This window comes from Periophthalmus magnuspinnatus, chromosome 2 (assembly GCF_009829125.3).
Source record: "Periophthalmus magnuspinnatus isolate fPerMag1 chromosome 2, fPerMag1.2.pri, whole genome shotgun sequence".
Lineage (NCBI taxonomy): Eukaryota > Metazoa > Chordata > Actinopteri > Gobiiformes > Gobiidae > Periophthalmus > Periophthalmus magnuspinnatus.
The window spans coordinates 3,186,067-3,203,948 of NC_047127.1; the positions used below are offsets into that span (position 1 = coordinate 3,186,067).

Genomic DNA, 17,882 nt, shown 5'->3' on the forward strand with positions numbered 1-17,882 from the left:
GAGTATCATGGCAACCAAAGAGCCAATCCGGAGTGAGGCTGTTGAAGGTAACGCCCCTTCCCGCCCGCTTAACAACGCTGTCAATCGAACCTGTTGCTAACGCTAGCGGGAGCAACCTTGAGGAAAGAAGGCGCCTGATTTGTCTGTTATTTTTGTTCATATCTTGAGTTACGGACAAATTAGCGAAAGAAAAAACCCCGGATCATGTAGAGCGGGTTAATACGAACATTTTAACTCAATAGCGTCGGATGTTAACGTCGCCGATAGACTCGCGGTTGCAGACTTTGTTTTGTTTGGCAACTGTCATAGTTTTTTTTCTCATTCCGAAACGCACGGATAGATTATATTTTGATGGAATTTCATCATTTTCCAGACGTAATATTTCGTTATGAATGGTTAATCGCTATGGCAACAGTGCTAATTTTCTGTCACTCTGAACCCATGGATAGAAAAAAGCGAATTTTCTTACGGATTCATTTTAAGATTTCAATATCACTGCGAGAAAAGGAAGTCGAAAGTGCAGAAATACCAACTCCGGCCACAAGAGGCAGTATAGGAACACATGTTTTTGAGTTGTCAATGTGGATTTTAATCATAGAACGTGTAAAACCGTGGACATCACATACCGTTCAGCTCCAGTCAAATGAAGCTCGTTGAGGCTAGCAGTTATAGCAGCGAGTGGACGCTTAGCAACCCTGTCAATCAAACCTGTTGCTAACGCTAGCGGGAGTGACCTCGGGGAAAGAAGGCGCCTGATTTGTCTGTTATTAATGGAGCCAGAAGCGCGCCCATGCTCAATATATATTTGAATTGCGGTGACTAGCAGGTTAGCTATGTCCATTTATATATACAGTCTATAGTTTAGGCGCATAAACTCATAACGTGAACATAAAACTCATGTGACCTGCACTGAACCAGTCGCAGGTGACGGACAAAGCCAGAATAATCCCATCATACTGGTGGTTGTTGGCCCAAAATCCTCCAGAGAAGCACAGCCAAACAAATATCATTATTTTAATAGCTCCATGACATCGTTGAACTAGCGCAAGCTAAAAACAAAGATGTCGGCCAGCTAATGACTTGCCCGGAGACACATAAACGTTGTCTAATCTTCATTAAAACAGTAACTCAGGGAAAGGTTTATGGTCGTGCGACGCTGTGGACGAGTGCGGCAGGACTTCACAGGTGCCAAACTACTTCACTGACGCTGAAAAGAACAAAAACTGAGACAGCAGCTTTGTCCTCAAACCACAGACGGTGTAAAGAAGTGGAGTAAGTGAGTCTGACGTCACCACAGCGTTCGGCTCCAGTCTAATAAAGCTCAAGCTAGCAGTTATAGCGGCGAATTTGGAGCCGAGTTTCATATTTTGGACCTTAACCACGAGTACCATAGCAACCAAAGAGCCAATCTGGAGCGAGAATATTGAAGGTAACGCCTCTTTCCTTAGCAACGCTGTCAATCAAACCTGTTGCTGACGCTAGCGGGAGCAACTTCGAGGAAAGAAGGCGCCTGATTTGTCCGTTATTAATGTTCATATCTTGATTTACGGACAAATTAGCGAAATAAAAACACCAGGATCACGTAAAACGGGTTAATACGAACATTTAAAAGCAAAACGACGAGTCTGACAGCAGCAGTTACAAAGAGAGGAGCACAGTTTTTTAATGTAGCATCTAGCGGCTAGCATGTTAGCATTATTACAATTTAAAGAACCTGGTAACTTTCAGACACAATGCAAATCAGAAAAAAAAACAGGTAATGAACAGCGAAAGTGCGTCTGTAGCAAAGCCAAACCAAACTGTGTAACTCTGTGTGGTGCGCCCTCTGCAGGTTTAGCGGTGTCATTACACAGCAAACAATGTTATGCGGTGGAACTTTTACATGAAAACAGTCGTAAAATCGAGTTTGTTTTTGCGTTTCTGATGATAATTTTGGAAATATAAGCCTTGAATATGGGCGGAAATGAAGTGATTAAAGCGTATGAGGCGGGCGGCGGGCGGCGGTTTCGTTCCTGCCTCGCAAACACCGCAGTCGGAGCGTGAATAACCCCGGCTTTTCTACACAGGTGGTAATAAATGAAACAAGGCCTTAGGTGAACTTGTGTACAATCAGATTTCTGGATCATTGGACTTTTGCTCTTTTGTTAGCGCGTTTCAAGCTGCCGGGGTTACAGTACGACCCCCTTGTGGCTAATTTGCGCTAATATTTCCGAGATTGACCAATATATCAAGCCAGTGTTTCCCAGTTATAGCCCATCAGCTTTGGACCTTGAATTAACATGCGCCGATATGTGTGACCACCTGAGAGAAGGAAAGGCATTTAGCTTTATTTGAACCCTTAAGTGCAAACAGGCGCAGAGTAAGACTGTGCAGTTCTCCGGTGGGTTTGCAGGAAAAGAAGATTGTGGAGCGATTTTGAAGTATATAATTTGCGGGAAATTATCCAAATCGACCCAAAAATATCATCAGAGCTTATCGACCAGCTCTGGTTTCGCAACTATCACTATCTGCCGTTAAAAAAAAACATAATCCCATCTCATTTTTTTTATGAATAATGCTGATATTTTCGTAGCACAGTAATGTAATAGTGATTGGAAAGAAAGGAACATGCACTGGCTCCTTTTTTATATCAGATGCAATACAAACAGCGCCCTCTGCCTGTCACATTACGTCAGTCTTTAACGCAGTTTAAGGCGAGACTGAAAACTCACCTCTTCTCCCTGGCATTTAATACTAGACAGGATATACAGGTGTTTTACTGGTGTTTGCCTGTGTTATCTGTATATTTAAATATTTTTTTGTGAATACACTCACGTTTTAAAAATAACCCGCAACAGTCGAAATCCGCGAAGTATCAGCTTTATTTTTGACAATTATTCTCTATGTTTTTGGCTGTAAAACCCCTCACCGCACACTTTATACACTTTTCTCACACAGGCGTTAACATTTCCTCACATTTCTCTCTCGTTTAAACTCTCTCAAAGTTCAAACCTTCGTAGGCGTCTTTGTCGGTGCAGAACGTTTCATCGACATTGTGGGTTTTGTCGGTGGAGAAAACAAATTGCAAACATACAGCACTTCAGAGTCACACTGCGATCCAACGTTTATGTAAATTTGTCTGAACACATTCTGTACTGGACAGGAGACACGGCACGGAGGAGACTGATGGACAATGGTCTACAGTCCAACAGCCAATCAGGACACAGAACACAATGCACGCTCAGAAAAAAGCATGAAAAACTGCACTAAAAAATCTGCGAAACAGCGAGATCACGAAAGATGAACTGCGTCATAGCGAGGAACAACTGTACTTTGAATATTTTTACATCAAATCACATTTAAAGTATAATGTAAAGGCGCAACATGGATTTAAAAACAGCTTTATATTTGTTTCACTGTTTGTTCTGCATTTCCTCCTCCATCCACTAGAGGGAGACATTAAAATTACACATGCACATAACATAACAGCGCTGTTTTCTGTTGGGTTTTTTTCGCTAATTTTGCGCAGTTTCGAACCTTCGTGTCTGGACAAGTAAAGTAACTGTAATCTGAGTACCACCAGAATACAGTTATGGTATTTGTCTGTGTATAAGTCGCACTGGAGTATAAGTCGCGCCCCCAGCCAAACTATGAAAAAAAGTGTGCCTTATAGTCCCGAAAATACTCAAAATGAGTATTCTGAGTACATATATATTCAGTTACTTCCCAACACGGTCCTTAAAGTATAAATACATGTTGTTTTGCAGAGGCTGAAACATTAAAAAAGACACTGAACCTTTTCTTGTGGCGTAATTATTCACGTTCATATTATTCATGGATGGATGCCGCTCTCAAAACACATCTTTTTTGTGATTTTTGTGTAACTCACTCCACGTCCTTGAACGCCCCTCATTTATTTCTGACAATTACGTTACATTCAGTGACCAACGCGCAACACAATCCGCGTTTGTGCTTGGGCCATTTCACAAAACTCACAACATTTGAATGAAAATCAGCGTTTTTTTTTCCTGCTCTAAAAGCCCATCCATCTTTGAAGTAGTCAGAGTTGTTTACCCAAACGCTTCGCCGTGAAGAAATTGGACAGTGAAGCGCACTCCAGATTAGGTGTAAACATGCTTAAAACGCTTTGATTTTGTGCGAGTCGTCCTGATAAATGGTCCAGAGACACTTCAATGGAAAATGTAAAAGCTCACGGTAATCAGAGCTGGTTAAATACGTCCAAATCAGGCTCCTTTCACTCGTATACGAACTGAACCGCTATAAACGTTACACAAATACTTCAAATGCAAAACGAACGTGTATTCTTTTGTAATAACCATAGACTGTATATATAAATGGACATAGCCAACCTGCTAGCTGCTGCGTTCCAAACAGGAAGTGATCACGGAAGCACTTCCTGGTCCATCCTCTCTGGCTCCAATTCACTTTCTATTGAAAAACCGTGGCTCCTCTCTCTGTAACTGCTGCTGTAAGACTCGTTATTTTTGTTTTTAACCCTGAGCACTAGACTTTTTTTTCTTTTTCTAGCCATAAAAATCATGTTAAAGGAAGTATCAGCATGTACTTTTGACTTTTTTTCACACAACTATCTCTATTTTACACATCTATCCTTATTTTTCCTTTGACGCATCAAATAACTGACACCCGCGCTCTGATTGGTCGTCTTCATCTTTACCGTAGTGACAGTAACGTATTTAAAGAGCGCCATGCCTCTGCTTTGAGACGCCGTTTGAATTTACACGAAGCACAATTGGTTGCGGGGTTACGGTAAAGGAAAGTCTGCAACCGCGAGTCTATCGGCGACGTTAGCATCCGACGCTATAGAGTTAAAATGTTCGTATTAACCCGCTGTACATGTTCCTGGTGTTTTTATTTCGCTGTTGTGCTCGTAAATCAAAATATGAACTTTAATAACAGACAAATCAGGCGGCGTTTTTCCCTGAGGTCACTCCCGCGAGCGTTAGCAACAGGTTTGATTGACAGCGTTGCTAAGCGCCAGCCCCCAGCGAAACCAACGGTGCGCGCGGGAAGAGGCGTTACCTTCAACAGCCTCGCTCCAGATTGTCTCTTTGGTTGCTATGATACTCACGATCGAAACGCAGCTCCAAATTAGCCGCTATAACTGCTAGCCTCGATGAGCTTCATTTGACTGAACGCCGTGGTTGACGTCACACTCACTTACCCTGCTTCTTTACACCGTTTATGGTAATAACAGTGAATCCGTCAGTGTTCAATCAGCGTTCTGCTATATGACGCCGTGCTAACGCTAACGCTCTGGGCAATTTTCAATGTAAATAGATCACAGATGGCTAATGGTATGTATTTATTCATGTGGTTTCAATGACACTCGTGCGCACTCATCGCCATCTGATTGAAAACAACGCAGCAGAACAAAACTATTCTCCAACACATTCGCAATACTGTTTTTTGGGGGTAATTTACAGGGCAAGTCGTTCTCTTCGTTTGCAGGAAAACGGGCGTGAAATCAGACCATGAGCGAAACGCGACTCTGACAAGAAGATTTTATCAAGTTCGCCGAGTAACAAGTGTAGTTTTCCATCGGCTGCCTGTGTATTTCTGAGCCTGGTGTTGTAAAACGTGCAACAAAAGGGTCAGAAATGATAGTAACAACTTTTTTTATACGCCGCCGTGTCCACTGAAGTGACAGCGATGCGTTCACTGACCCTTTTCAGACTGGGGATTGAATGCAAATAACTGAGGGCACATTCGCTATGGGCTTACGCCGCGCTCCGGTTCAAAAGTTGTTTCTGTTTTCAGTGTTTTGCATCATCTGGTTGTTCATTTTTAAAAACGGGGTTGCGTGCTCATCTTGGACTTTTGTGTTTTGAATTTTTTGTAACTCGCAAAGACAGGACATCGATCACTGGTCACATTATTATTATTATTTTTATTGACCTTCAAGGACCTGTTTCACACACACGATCAGTTTACGCGGACACTGGGGGCATAAACTTTGTAATGTAGCTACTTTACATTCAGGAATAGTAACCACTCTGCCACTGTTCACCCTTGGATTAGATTCACTGCCAGATTAAGATTAGTGTCAAATTGTCCTTTGCTAACCCTGGTGAAAATGGCTGCTTTCCACCGCGCTGCGCTGTGTTCTACTCTTGTTTTTGAAATGAGCTCGGAGAGGCACTGGCCCCGTTTCAAGAAGCAGGTTTAGTCCAAAACTCAGAGTTTATCAACCCTGAAAAGAGTTTTCAGTTTCACAGAGAGAGTGAAAAGAAAAGCCTGAGTCAGTCGCCATGGTAACTCAGTCTGTGAACTCAAGCCCTGAGTCTGTCACCATGGTAACTCACTGTGAACCTAACCCTGAGTCTGTCACCATGGTAACTCACTGTGAACCTAACCCTGAGTCTGTCACCATGGTAACTCACTGTGAACCTAAACCTAAACCCTAAACCAATCGCCATGGTAACTCAGTCTCCGAACCTAAATAATGATTTGGTCGCCATGGTAACTTGCTCTGTGAACCTGAACCTGAACCTGAACCTTGAGCCAGTCGCCACGGTAACACGCTCTGTGACCCTAAACCTAAAAACTGCGTCTGCCTCCACGGTAACTCGCTGTGTGAACCTAAACCCTGAGCTCTGATTGGACGGTCTGCTCCTGAGGGAGAGCTCTGATTGGACAGTTCACTTCATTGTCAGAAGTAAAACTCGGTTTAATGATGCATATTTAAGTTGAATTGATTCTTATTTTCCACTTGCACACATTTTATTTCAATTCTTATTTTTTAATACAACACAGCTCGCTGCTTTGATTTATCAGCTTCAGGCAAATAGAAGAGTTCACTGAGCTGTGCCCTGAGTTATTGCCGTACTGTAATAAATGTATTTAATGTCACAAATAAAAGTACAGTTTGTTACTACACATATTTATCAGACCTTTATGTGCAGAGTGATGAGGTGGAAAACGACTTTAAAGCTGTAAAATGGAACTTAATGAGCTACAAAATTACAAGTGTAAAAACATATTTGAGTTTTAATGCTTCACAAAAATCATTCATGGAAGTATTACTTAACATCACATTTTAATATCGATCTGCCCTCAGTCACATGACGTCCTGTTCCTAAGACGGACGCCGCCTCTGGTCCACCGTTGCCATGGCGAACGCTCTTTTCTGCTCGCTTCCATTGATCGTGGCTTTTCTCCTCAGCTAAACTCAAAATGAACAAACTCTGAGTGGTTTAACTCGGCTGCGAACCTGATTTCTGAAACCACTGACGCGCAGGTTGGCGGTGCGACTCCAGCTCTCACAGATGAACGCTGTCGTCGTGTCGTTGGGCAAGACACTTAACCTTAAACTTATGAATGGGCGTGTGAATGGGCGAGTGGTTCATTGATGTAAAGTGTTTTGAGCCTTGAAGGTGGAAAAGTAAGATATAAAACGTGACTGTTTACTAATTTTTGATGTAATTTTCGGATTTTTTGAATTTTTAAAGGTCCTGTATTACGCAAAATCGACTCTTGTGAGCTTTAAATCGCGATCGAATGTTGTTAGCGCGTCAAAAACAGACCTGGAGTTGCGTTTTGTTCCATTCGCGCGTTTGAGTAACACTTTATTATTCGTCTGTCTACATCTACAAAGCTCAAAATGCGACGTTCCACCTTGTACGATATGGTATTTTTTTATTTGGACAGGGACAGAGCACGACAAAACATTAACCTTAAAAAAAACGAAAGCTGTTTGGTGCCAGGTTATACCAAAAATACTAATTTCCACGTGTCGTCCTTGCACAGGCTCATGTTAAGTCAGAGTAACAGTTTAGTGTAGGTGGATGAAACACCTGTAAACATGGTACATACATCTATCAAATACAACACATCTCATCCCTTAAATACGACATTTATTCACACGCACGCACACAATCACTCAATTTCAGATATACAAACACTCTTTCATTCATAAACATTCACTAAAGGGTGCAAACTTGCTTCTGTAGTCACCATTTCTTTGTCATTTGTGCAAACTTTTGAAAAATTTTGGTCGTTAAGTGGTGGTTTTCAAGTAAACATCAAACTTTTACATTTAGTTCAGTAGAAATTGGCAATTCCAGAGCGGAAATCATCCAAATTATTATAGAAATGAAGGTGTGCGGAGTTTAAAAACGCAGCGGATCATGTGTTTTCCTGTATTATCCTGTATTACCACATGATGACATCACAAGGTGGAGCAGAGTGACCCAGTCTGCGCCCAGAACGCGCGTTTGTGACGAGGAAACCGCATTCTAACATCAGAAAACAGCGCGATTGTTCTTAAGCCACTATTTATAAACCCCTCCCTCCTCGCTGCGTCTCCGGGTCCAGCTCCGTGGGAGAGTGTGTACTTTACCCGGCTGTCACGGCGCTTGTAGATTATAGTGTACAATATATAAGTACACTTGATTTCCGTGTAGTCCTGACACTCATCACCCACTCCACAGCAGCCTGCCTTTGTAATAACCCACAGTCCAACGAAAGCAGGAACCACCCGCTGCCGCCAAGCTAGCAATTTTAATGTTTCATACTTGCGCTAGCCGGCGAGTACATACAGATTAGCTCAAGGTGTCCTGTCCTATTGAAAGTCTGTATGAAAGTGAAAATAGATTACTTTATCGATGGCACAAAAGAGCTTCTAGTGTATAATCTTAGCTGGTGGATAATGAGACGTCTCCTGAGTGTCCCCGCCGCATAAAAAGTGAAGAGGATTTGAGATTACGCCTTTAGTTTTGTTGGAAAATCAAACATCAGAGGAAACGTGAGGGATAGAGCTGCAGTATATTTGTGTCCATATGTGACAAACTATGATGTATTTACGAAAGACCGAGAACGTCCAAAGTGTAGACCGAGAACGTCCAAAGTGTAGACGGAGAACGTCCAACGTGTAGACCGAGAATGTCCAAAGTGTAGACCGAGAACGTCCAAAGTGTAGACCGAGAACGTCCAAAGTGTAGACCGAGAACGTCCAAAGTGTAGACCGAGAACGTCCAAAGTGTAGACCGAGAACGTCCAAAGTGTAGACCGAGAACGTCCAACGTGTAGACCGAGAACGTCCAAAGTGTAGACCGAGAACGTCCAAAGTGTAGACCGAGAACGTCCAAAGTGTAGACCGAGAACGTCCAAAGTGTAGACCGAGAACGTCCAAAGTGTAAACCGAGAACGTCAAAAGTGTAGACAGAGAATGTCCAAAGTGTAGACCGAGAACGTCTGAAGTGCAGACCGAGAACGTCCAAAGTGTTGCGGTTTGGAGACGCTTTGACCCTCTCGTCTCGCCCATCTTGTCATTGTTAAACTTCCTAAACTTGGATTTTTTCTTTCTCTAACGGCTTTGAGAAAAGGCTGGGTGATGACGAAACAAAATGGCGCCCGCTGTGACGTATGCACTTCCTTCTCCACGTCTTTTTATGTTCTTGATCGATGATACTCGTAGGATTCGCCAGCGTGAATATTGTGACTTACAATGTGCAAATTAAGACATAATGATCCACAATAGAGCTGATTTTAATTTGTAAAAAAAAGTTTATGAAAAAATTGAAAAAGTTAATAATTTGAAAAAGTTATTGATAAAATATATATATATATATTTTGATGTGACTATTTTATTTATTTATTATTTATTTTATGTATTTTATTTTATGTATTTTTATTTTTTTTAATTTTTTAAAATTTATATGTTTAATTTTTTTTTCACTTATTTTTTTATTTTTTATTTATTGTATTTTTTTTTTTCATTTTATTTTATCAAGTAATCATGATATATATTACCCCCCTCTTTGTGACTATTTCACTTCAAAATACCATCCGTCACCAATGTAAAGTACCAAACACAACAAATAGAACACTGTATCTGCTCACGAAACTATAAAATCTCGTGTTTAAGTGACTGGATTTTGCGTCTTGTGTTTTGCAGACAGGGAAGAAGCCGGTGGATGACCTCTTCTCAGACCTGTGTGATGGGAGGAAGCTGCTGGAGCTGCTGGAGGGCCTAGCAGGACATGAACTGGTACATGACCCGTCTGCACGTACAGGCCCAAAAGTCACTGACACTTTTAAATCTTCAGTAGCTCCTATAATTCGTAAATTAAACTCACAGAATTTTAGCAGTAGATAAACTGAACCTTCAGAGATTTTTGGCGATATATATACGGTTATAATTGTTCACTTACACTTGAACTTATCACGACTTAAACTAGAAGAAGTAAAAATGACCTAATGTCCGAGTTTATGGCTCTTATTTGATCCTCGATATTACGTTTTATCCTCCTGAGACCTGGCGTCCTCATATGTGGACAACACATTTTGGGTTGTCTAGGCCACAGTGCAAATTTTTAGAAGAAGAATAACAGCAACAAGAACAGCAACAATGCAAATATATTATATATATTCATTTTTTTAACAGTTTAGAATATTTTATTTTGTTTTTATTTTTCTTCCTGCTCCTGTCTGCAGCTCTTCACATGAGACACATTGTTCCAAGAGGCACAATTGTTGTTTCTCATTTTGTTCTTACATTCATGTTGCTGTGTTCAGGGTCATAATAAATAGTTTTTGCAAATCATTACTCAAATGTTTTATCAAAATGATTAAAATGTCACATATGAGGACTTTTCATTTACATATTTTTTCCTCAGAAACTATATAATGTAAAAAGATAATTCTTTGTATTTAGACCCATCAGGTCCAATCAGCCCAAATAACACAGAGAAATAAATAAAGCAGGTCATGCAAGAGCTCGGGTCTCAGGAGGTTAAGTCGTTTATTAAGTCGTCTGAGGTTTATTCACAAACACCTTTTCTTTAAGATCGCCCCACAGGAAAAAATCGGTCCGACTTCTTCAAGACAGTATTCCCGGTGAAAACAAACATCGTTGCTGGATTAAGGACGCAATCAAACTGCAAAAACACGCTGACGAGACGTTCAACCGAGACGAGGGGGACCTTTTTATTGTCGCACACCTGTCGGGCTGCAGATGGTGCTGTCGTCCTGCCTTAGCTGGTAGAAAGACAGCGCCAAAACCAATAGCGTTCGGCACGTCAAGGCTAGAAGTAACCGAGCGAATTCGGAGTATCATAGCAACCAAAAGAGCCAATCAGGAGCGAGGCTGTTGAAAACAAACTAACTCTTGATCTGAAAAAATAATGTAATACAATAAACGCGTTGCTGTGCGTTTGTAGAGATCTATACCGCCTCCTGTTGGACCACACACTCAGCGGTTTTCGTTTATCCTCGTGTTTACGGCGCTCATTACAGTTCATTACGGTGCAAAGCCAAACCTAAGCCTCTTTAGTGATTACTGTAACTAAACACTGGAAATTATGGATAATCTTTACGAGGGATTTTTGTGGAGCCGCAGTGGGATCAATTGGGCCGAAAACCAAATCAGATCAAATTGGATGTGCTTCTGTTTTTAGTAATAACTCAGTCGATGTTTGAACGGCATTATGGGTAACGAAAGAAGACGCTGTTCTCTGTGTGTCTGACAGAACTTAACCTGCGATGTGTGACTTTTCTGGTAGGTGGTTTTTGTGGAGATGTTGTTTTTTTGGCCTGGAATGTTCCACAGTATGACATTAAAGCAGATCTAACGGGCTTGTGCGTCGCTATGGTTATAATCTATGACATCTGTGGGTCTTTGTGTTAGAATTTGGACGTTTTAAGTCACAATATTCATCTAAAATGAGTTAATAAAAGATGAGATGAGAGAGGACACAAGAGGAGGTGAGAACGAGGACACAAGAGAGGACAAGAAAACGAGGAGACGAGGGTGTGGACGAGAGGAGACGAGAATGAGGAGGCAAGGGGGGGAGACGAGAGAGAACACAAGGGAGGAAACGAAAGAGGAAACCGAGAATGAGGAGACGAAGGTGTGGTCAGGAGAGGAGACGAGAGAAAAGATGAGGAGCTGAGAGGGAGCGGAAGAACGAGGAGATGAGAAAGGAGACGAGGACACGAGAGAGGACACGAGAGAGGAAAGGAGAGAGGACACAAGAACGAGGAGATGAGGGTGTAGACGAGAGAAGAGACGACAGAGGAGACGGGGGAAGAGACGAGAGAGGACACGAGAGAAGAGACGAGAGAGGAGACGAGAGACAGGAGACGAGAGACAGGAGACGAGGGAGAGGAGACGAGGGAGAGGAGACGAGGGAGAGGAGATGAGGGAGAGGAGACGAGTGAGAGGAGACGAGAGAGAGGAGACGAGAGAGAGGAGACGAGAGACAGGAGACGAGAGACAGGAGACGAGAGACAGGAGACGAGAGACAGGAGATGAGAGAGGAGACGAGGGAGAGGGGATGAGAGAGAGGAGATGAGAGACAGGAGACGAGAGACAGGAGACGAGAGACAGGAGATGAGAGAGGAGACGAGGGAGAGGGGATGAGAGAGAGGAGATGAGAGACAGGAGATGATGGAAGAGATGAGAGAGAGAGGAGAGCGAAGACAAAAGAGAGGAGACGAGGGAAGAGACGAGAGAGAGAGGAGACGAGAGAGGAGTCGAGAGAGGAGACGAGAGAAGAGACAAGAGTGGGCATGTACATCACAGTGGGCGTGGACAGGTGGAGGAGAAAACGGGGATTTATCGGCAAAATGGCGTCTTGAAAATAGTGGATTAAAGATTAAACTCAAACATGAATCAGTCCAAATAAAACTTCAGACGCTCGATGAGAAGAAACGACTAGAACACGGTTAAAATCTCTGAAAACTAAATTTTGCAGAATACGTTTGATTTAAAGTGATTTCATTCTGGTTTTATTTGCTCAAAAATACTTTTAAAAACATTGTTGCCATGAGCAGAGTCGCCGCTCCATAGACCTAACCCCTCATAGACATCACCTGGTTGTGTGCGGAAGAACATAAAGCCGTAGTGTGGAACGTTCTGGCCAAAGTAATAACATCTCCATGGAGACGAGCAGGTGGCTGATGCTGTGCCAGAAAAGTCCCAGAGTGCACCTTTAGCTCTGATTTGGTGTTGGTCTTTTTGTTTCCAGAGTTTGGGGCAGAGTTTTGATAAACGCTGCCCCCTGTGGCCTAACACTGCACTTGTCCTGTATCTGTTTGTTTTAAGTCGAGACACTGTCCTCTGATTCTATCTCTCCGCTCTCACTCTCTCACTCTCTCACTCTCTCTTTCTAATGTAGCTGCAGTTTGCCCTCGAACAAGGTCTCTTTATACGTCTGTAATCTTTACCTCCCATCTCTCCTTTGCTCTTTCTCTCTGTGTCCCTTTCTCTCTACCCTCGCTCTCCATTTCTCTTTCTCTCTCTCCCTGTTTTCGTCTCTCTCATTCACTCACTGACTTTCTGCCTCTCCACCTCTCTCTTTCTCCCACATTTTCTCTACTCCCACACACCTGTCTGTCCTCTCTCTTCCTCCTTCACTCTCTTGTCCTCCCTCTCTCACTCTGTCTTACTCACTCACTCACTTTCTGCCTCTCTCTCTTCCTCGCTTCTCTGCCTCTCTCTTCCCCCCTTTCTCGCGCTCCCTTCCTCTCTCACTTTCTCTCCATTTCTTCCCCGCCTCTCTCTTCCTCCCTCTCTTTCCCCCTCCCTTGTTTTCTCTCTCTCCATCTCTTCCATCCTCTCTCATCCTCCCTTCCTCTCTCCTCCCCCTCTTCCTCTCTCTCTTCTCCCTCTCTCCCCCTCTTCCTTCTCTCACTGCCCCTCTCCTTCCCTCTTCTCCCTCTCTCCCTTCCACTCTTCTTTCACATTCTCTCTCTCCATCTCTTCCCCGCCTCTTCCTTCCTCTCTTCCCTCTCCTTTCTTCTCTCTCCTTTCTCCTCTCTCCTCCATCTGATCCCTCTCTTCTCTCTCTCCTCCCTCTCATCCTTCTGTCTTCTCTGTCTCCTCCCTCTGTCTTCTCTCTCTTCCCTCTGTCTTCTCTCTCTCCTCCCTCTGATCCCTCTCTCCTCTCTCTCCTCCCTCTGATCTGTCTCTTCTCTCTCTCGTCACTCTCAGCCCTCTCTTCTCTCTCTCCTCCCCTGATCCCTCTCTCCTCTCTCTCCCCTCTGATCCCTATCTTCTCTCTCCTGCCTCTGATCCCTCTCTCCTCCCCTCATCCCTCTCTCTCTCCTCTCTCCTCCCTCTGATCCCTCTCTCCTCTCTCTTCTCCCTCTCTCCTCTCTCTTCCTCTGATCCCTCTCTCCTCCCTCTCTCTCCTCCCTCTCTCCTCTCTCTCCTCCCTCTCTTCCTCTGATCCCTCTCTCCTCTCTCCTCCCTCTCATCCCTCTCTTCTCTCTCTCTCCGCACTCTCTCCTCTCTCTCTTCCTCTGATCCCTCTCTCCTCCCTCCCTCTCCTCCCTCTCATCCCTCTCTTCTCTCTCTCCTCCCTCTCTTCTCTCTCTCCTCCCTCTCTTCCTCTGATCCCTCTCTTCTCTCTCTCCTCCCTCTCTTCCTCTGATCCCTCTCTCCTCCCTCTCTCTCCTCCCTCTCATCCCTCTCTTCTCTCTCCTCCCTCTCTCTCTTCCTCTGATCCCTCTCTCCTCCCTCTCTCTCCTCCCTCTCATCCCTCTCTTCTCTCTCTCCGTAGGTGAGGTTGGAGAGAGGTTTCACTCGTGTTCATTCTCTGAACAATGTAAACCGAGCTCTGCAGATCCTCCAGAAAAACAATGTGAGTCTTTACACTTTACATTTAACTCTGTGGAGAAGGGGGCGTGTCTGTGGAGAAGGGGGCGTGTCTGTGGAGAAGGGGGCGTGTCTGTGGAGAAGGGGGCGTGTCTGTGGAGGAGGGGGCGTGTCTGTGGAGAAGGGGGCGTGTCTGTGGATGAGGGGGCGTGTCTGTGGAGGAGGGGGCGTGTCTGTGGAGGAGGAGGCGTGTCTGTGGAGGAGGGGGCGTGTCTGTGGAGGAGGGGGCGTGTCTGTGGAGGAGGGGGCGTGTCTATTTAAAGTCTCCTCCTCTGTTCACTGTTCACATCTGTGTTTGTCCATAAAATACTCACTTTTCTTTCAAGCAGCATTTTATATTCCCTGAATGTTCTACCTTTATTATTGAACAAATAAATAAAACCATACGGCTCCAAAATAAGTAAATAAAGAAAAATAAATAAATAAAACCATACTGCTAAAAAAAATATATAAAACCATGCTGTTCAAAAGATATATATAAAACAAAACTGAAAACAAAACCCAGACAAACTAAAAACATCCTGCTCAAATAAATAAATGAATAAAACCATACTGTTCAATAAATAAATAAATAAATAAATAAAACCATACTGTTCAATAAATACATAAATAAATAAATAAAACCATACTGTTCAATAAATACATAAATAAATAAATAAAACCATACTGTTCAATAAATAAATACATAAATAAATAAATAAAACCATACTGTTCAATAAATAAATACATAAATAAATAAATAAAACCATACTGTTCAATAAATAAATACATAAATGAATAAAACCATACTGTTCAATAAATAAATACATAAATAAATAAATAAAACCATACTGTTCAATAAATAAATAAATAAATAAATAAAACCATACTGTTCAATAAATAAATACATAAATAAATAAATAAAACCATACTGTTCAATAAATAAATAAATAAATAAATAAAACCATACTGTTCAATAAATACATAAATAAATAAATAAAACCATACTGTTCAATAAATAAATAAGTAAATAAATAAGTAAATACATAAATAAATGAAACCATACTGCTAAAAAAATAAAACCCTACTCCTCAAAAATAAATAAATAAATAATAACAAACTGCTTAAAAGAAAAAAAATAATTAAAAAATAAAGCCATACTGCTCCAAAAAATTAACATAAATAAATAAATAAAACCATACTTCTCAAAAAATAAAAAATAAAACTAACTGCTCAAAAATAAATAAATAAAAAAGTATAAAACCATACTGCTCAAAAAAAAAAACAAAAAAACCCCAAAGTGGTCCACATTTTCAGAAACACTTTGAAGTTACATTTACTCGAGTATTTACTGCAGTTACTTTTTAATAGGATTTCACATGTTACTTTTCCGACATGTACTTCAGGCCGACAGGAGTTTCAAAGCTTTTCCATCTTCGACAGTATAAATGTTTTTAGTCGGCACGTCTCCAAACCACCCCGTCCACGCTCTGTCTTCATTTCCTCACCGAGACGTTATTGCTTTGCCTTGAATGTCCCGCAGTAAAGCATTAACTTCATCTTCATTCTACCTTCCGTCAGCTCCAGGTGTTTTTATGTCTCGCAGATGCCTCAGAGTCTTGTGCCGTCTGCTCGTCTCCGTGGCGGTAAATAAGTTTAATGCCACACTGCAGAACATTCCAGGCAGAGCAATAGCGTCTCCGCGGAAACGAGCAGTTAGTGACCGCTCCGCCGTTTGTTTCCTTTAAACCGGTCCAAATGTGTCACGTGTCCCTCAAGAAACGACACGACAACTTTGTGTGAATAATAAATCAAACACGAGACTTTTTCTGGGCCGGAGTTTATGTCCAACGAGGAAATGGACACGAGCGACGTCTGGAATGTGTCTGTCTCTCTCTCTTTATCTCTTCTCCCTCCCTCTACCTCCTTCTCTCCCTGTTTTTCTCCTTCCCTCTTTGTCTCTCACCGTCGGTCGTTCTCTCTCTACATTGCACTCTATCTCTCTTTCTCCCTCCCGTTTTGTCTCTCTCTCGCTCTCTTTATCTCTTTTTCCTCTCTCTGCCTCACACTTATTCTCCAAGTTTGTTCCTCTCTCCCTCCCTCTCATCCCCCCTTTCTCTCCCTCCCTTTTTGTCTCACTGCCTGTCTCTCTCACTTTCTTTCGTTCTCTCTTTCTATCACTCTCTCTACGTCACAATCATTCTCTCCCCTCCCTCTCTTTCCCCCCCTCCCTCCTCTTTTCCCCTCTCTCCCTCCCTCCTTCTTTCTCTCCTCACATGAGGTTGAAGAGAACCCCCCCCTCCTTCCCTGTGTCCTTCTTTCGCTCTCCCTCCCTCTCTGTTTTTCTCCCTCTCTCCCTCCCTCTTCTCTCTCCCTCCCCCTCCCTTTTCCTCCCTCCCTCAGTTGGAGAGAGGTTTTTTCTGTATGGTACTTTGCGTTCTCCCTCCCTTTCTCTCTCCCTCCCCCTCTTTCTCTCTCTCCCTCCCTCTCTTTCTCCCCCCCCCTCTCTCCCCCCTCTCTCTCTTTCTCCCTCCCTCCTTCTTTCTCTCCTCAGGTGAGGTTGGAGACCTCAGTATGGTACTTTGTGTCTCAGTTAACTCCTCTCTTTCTCTCTGCCCTCTCTCCGTCCTCTGTTGCCTCTCTCTTACCTCTTCTCTCTGTCTCTCTCTCTGTCCTCTTTGTTGCTTCTCTCGTAACTCCTTTCTCTCCCTGCCCTCTCTCCATCCTGTCTGTTCCCTCTCTCTTAACTCCTCTCTCTCTCTGCACTCTATCCATCGTCTCTCTCTCTATCCTCTGTTCCCTCTCTCTTAACTCATCTCTCTCTGCATTCTCTCTGTCCTCTTTCTCTCCGTCCTCTCTGTTCCCTCTCTCTGGACTCCTCTCTCTCTGCCCCCTCTCCGTCCTCTCTGTTGTCTCCCTCTTACCTCCACTCTCTTACCTCCACTCTCTCTGCAGGTGGAGCTGGTGAACATCGGGGCGGCGGACATTGTGGATGGGAATCATAAGCTGATTCTCGGTCTGATCTGGAGCATCATTCTCCACTGGCAGGTGAGTCCACGCCCCTGAAACACCTGAAACACCTGAAACACCTGAAACACCTGAAACACCTGAAACATCTGAAACATCTGAAACATCTGTGCTTTTACGGAGCCATCAAAAACATGTCCCTGACAAACACCAGGTGACATTTTCCTAATGACGCCAGCACTGTATTTGTGGGTGTGGCCTGAAGGCATTGCTTAGAGGGTGAGGTTGGAAAAGGGGCAATTAAAGATTACTCAAA

General features: G+C 43.0%; 1 protein-coding gene across 13 annotated transcripts in view; it reads left to right on the forward strand.

Moving 5' to 3' along the window:
- Positions 1–17,882, forward strand: part of dmd (dystrophin) — a 500,656-nt gene that overhangs the window by 142,559 nt on the left and 340,215 nt on the right. For all 13 annotated transcript variants that reach the window (XM_055226238.1, XM_055226248.1, XM_055226250.1 and 10 more), the window contains exons 3-5: positions 9,917–10,009; positions 14,526–14,606; positions 17,555–17,647. In XM_055226238.1, coding sequence (XP_055082213.1) covers positions 9,917–10,009; positions 14,526–14,606; positions 17,555–17,647 — 267 coding nt within the window. The remainder of the gene's footprint in view (positions 1–9,916; positions 10,010–14,525; positions 14,607–17,554; positions 17,648–17,882) is intronic.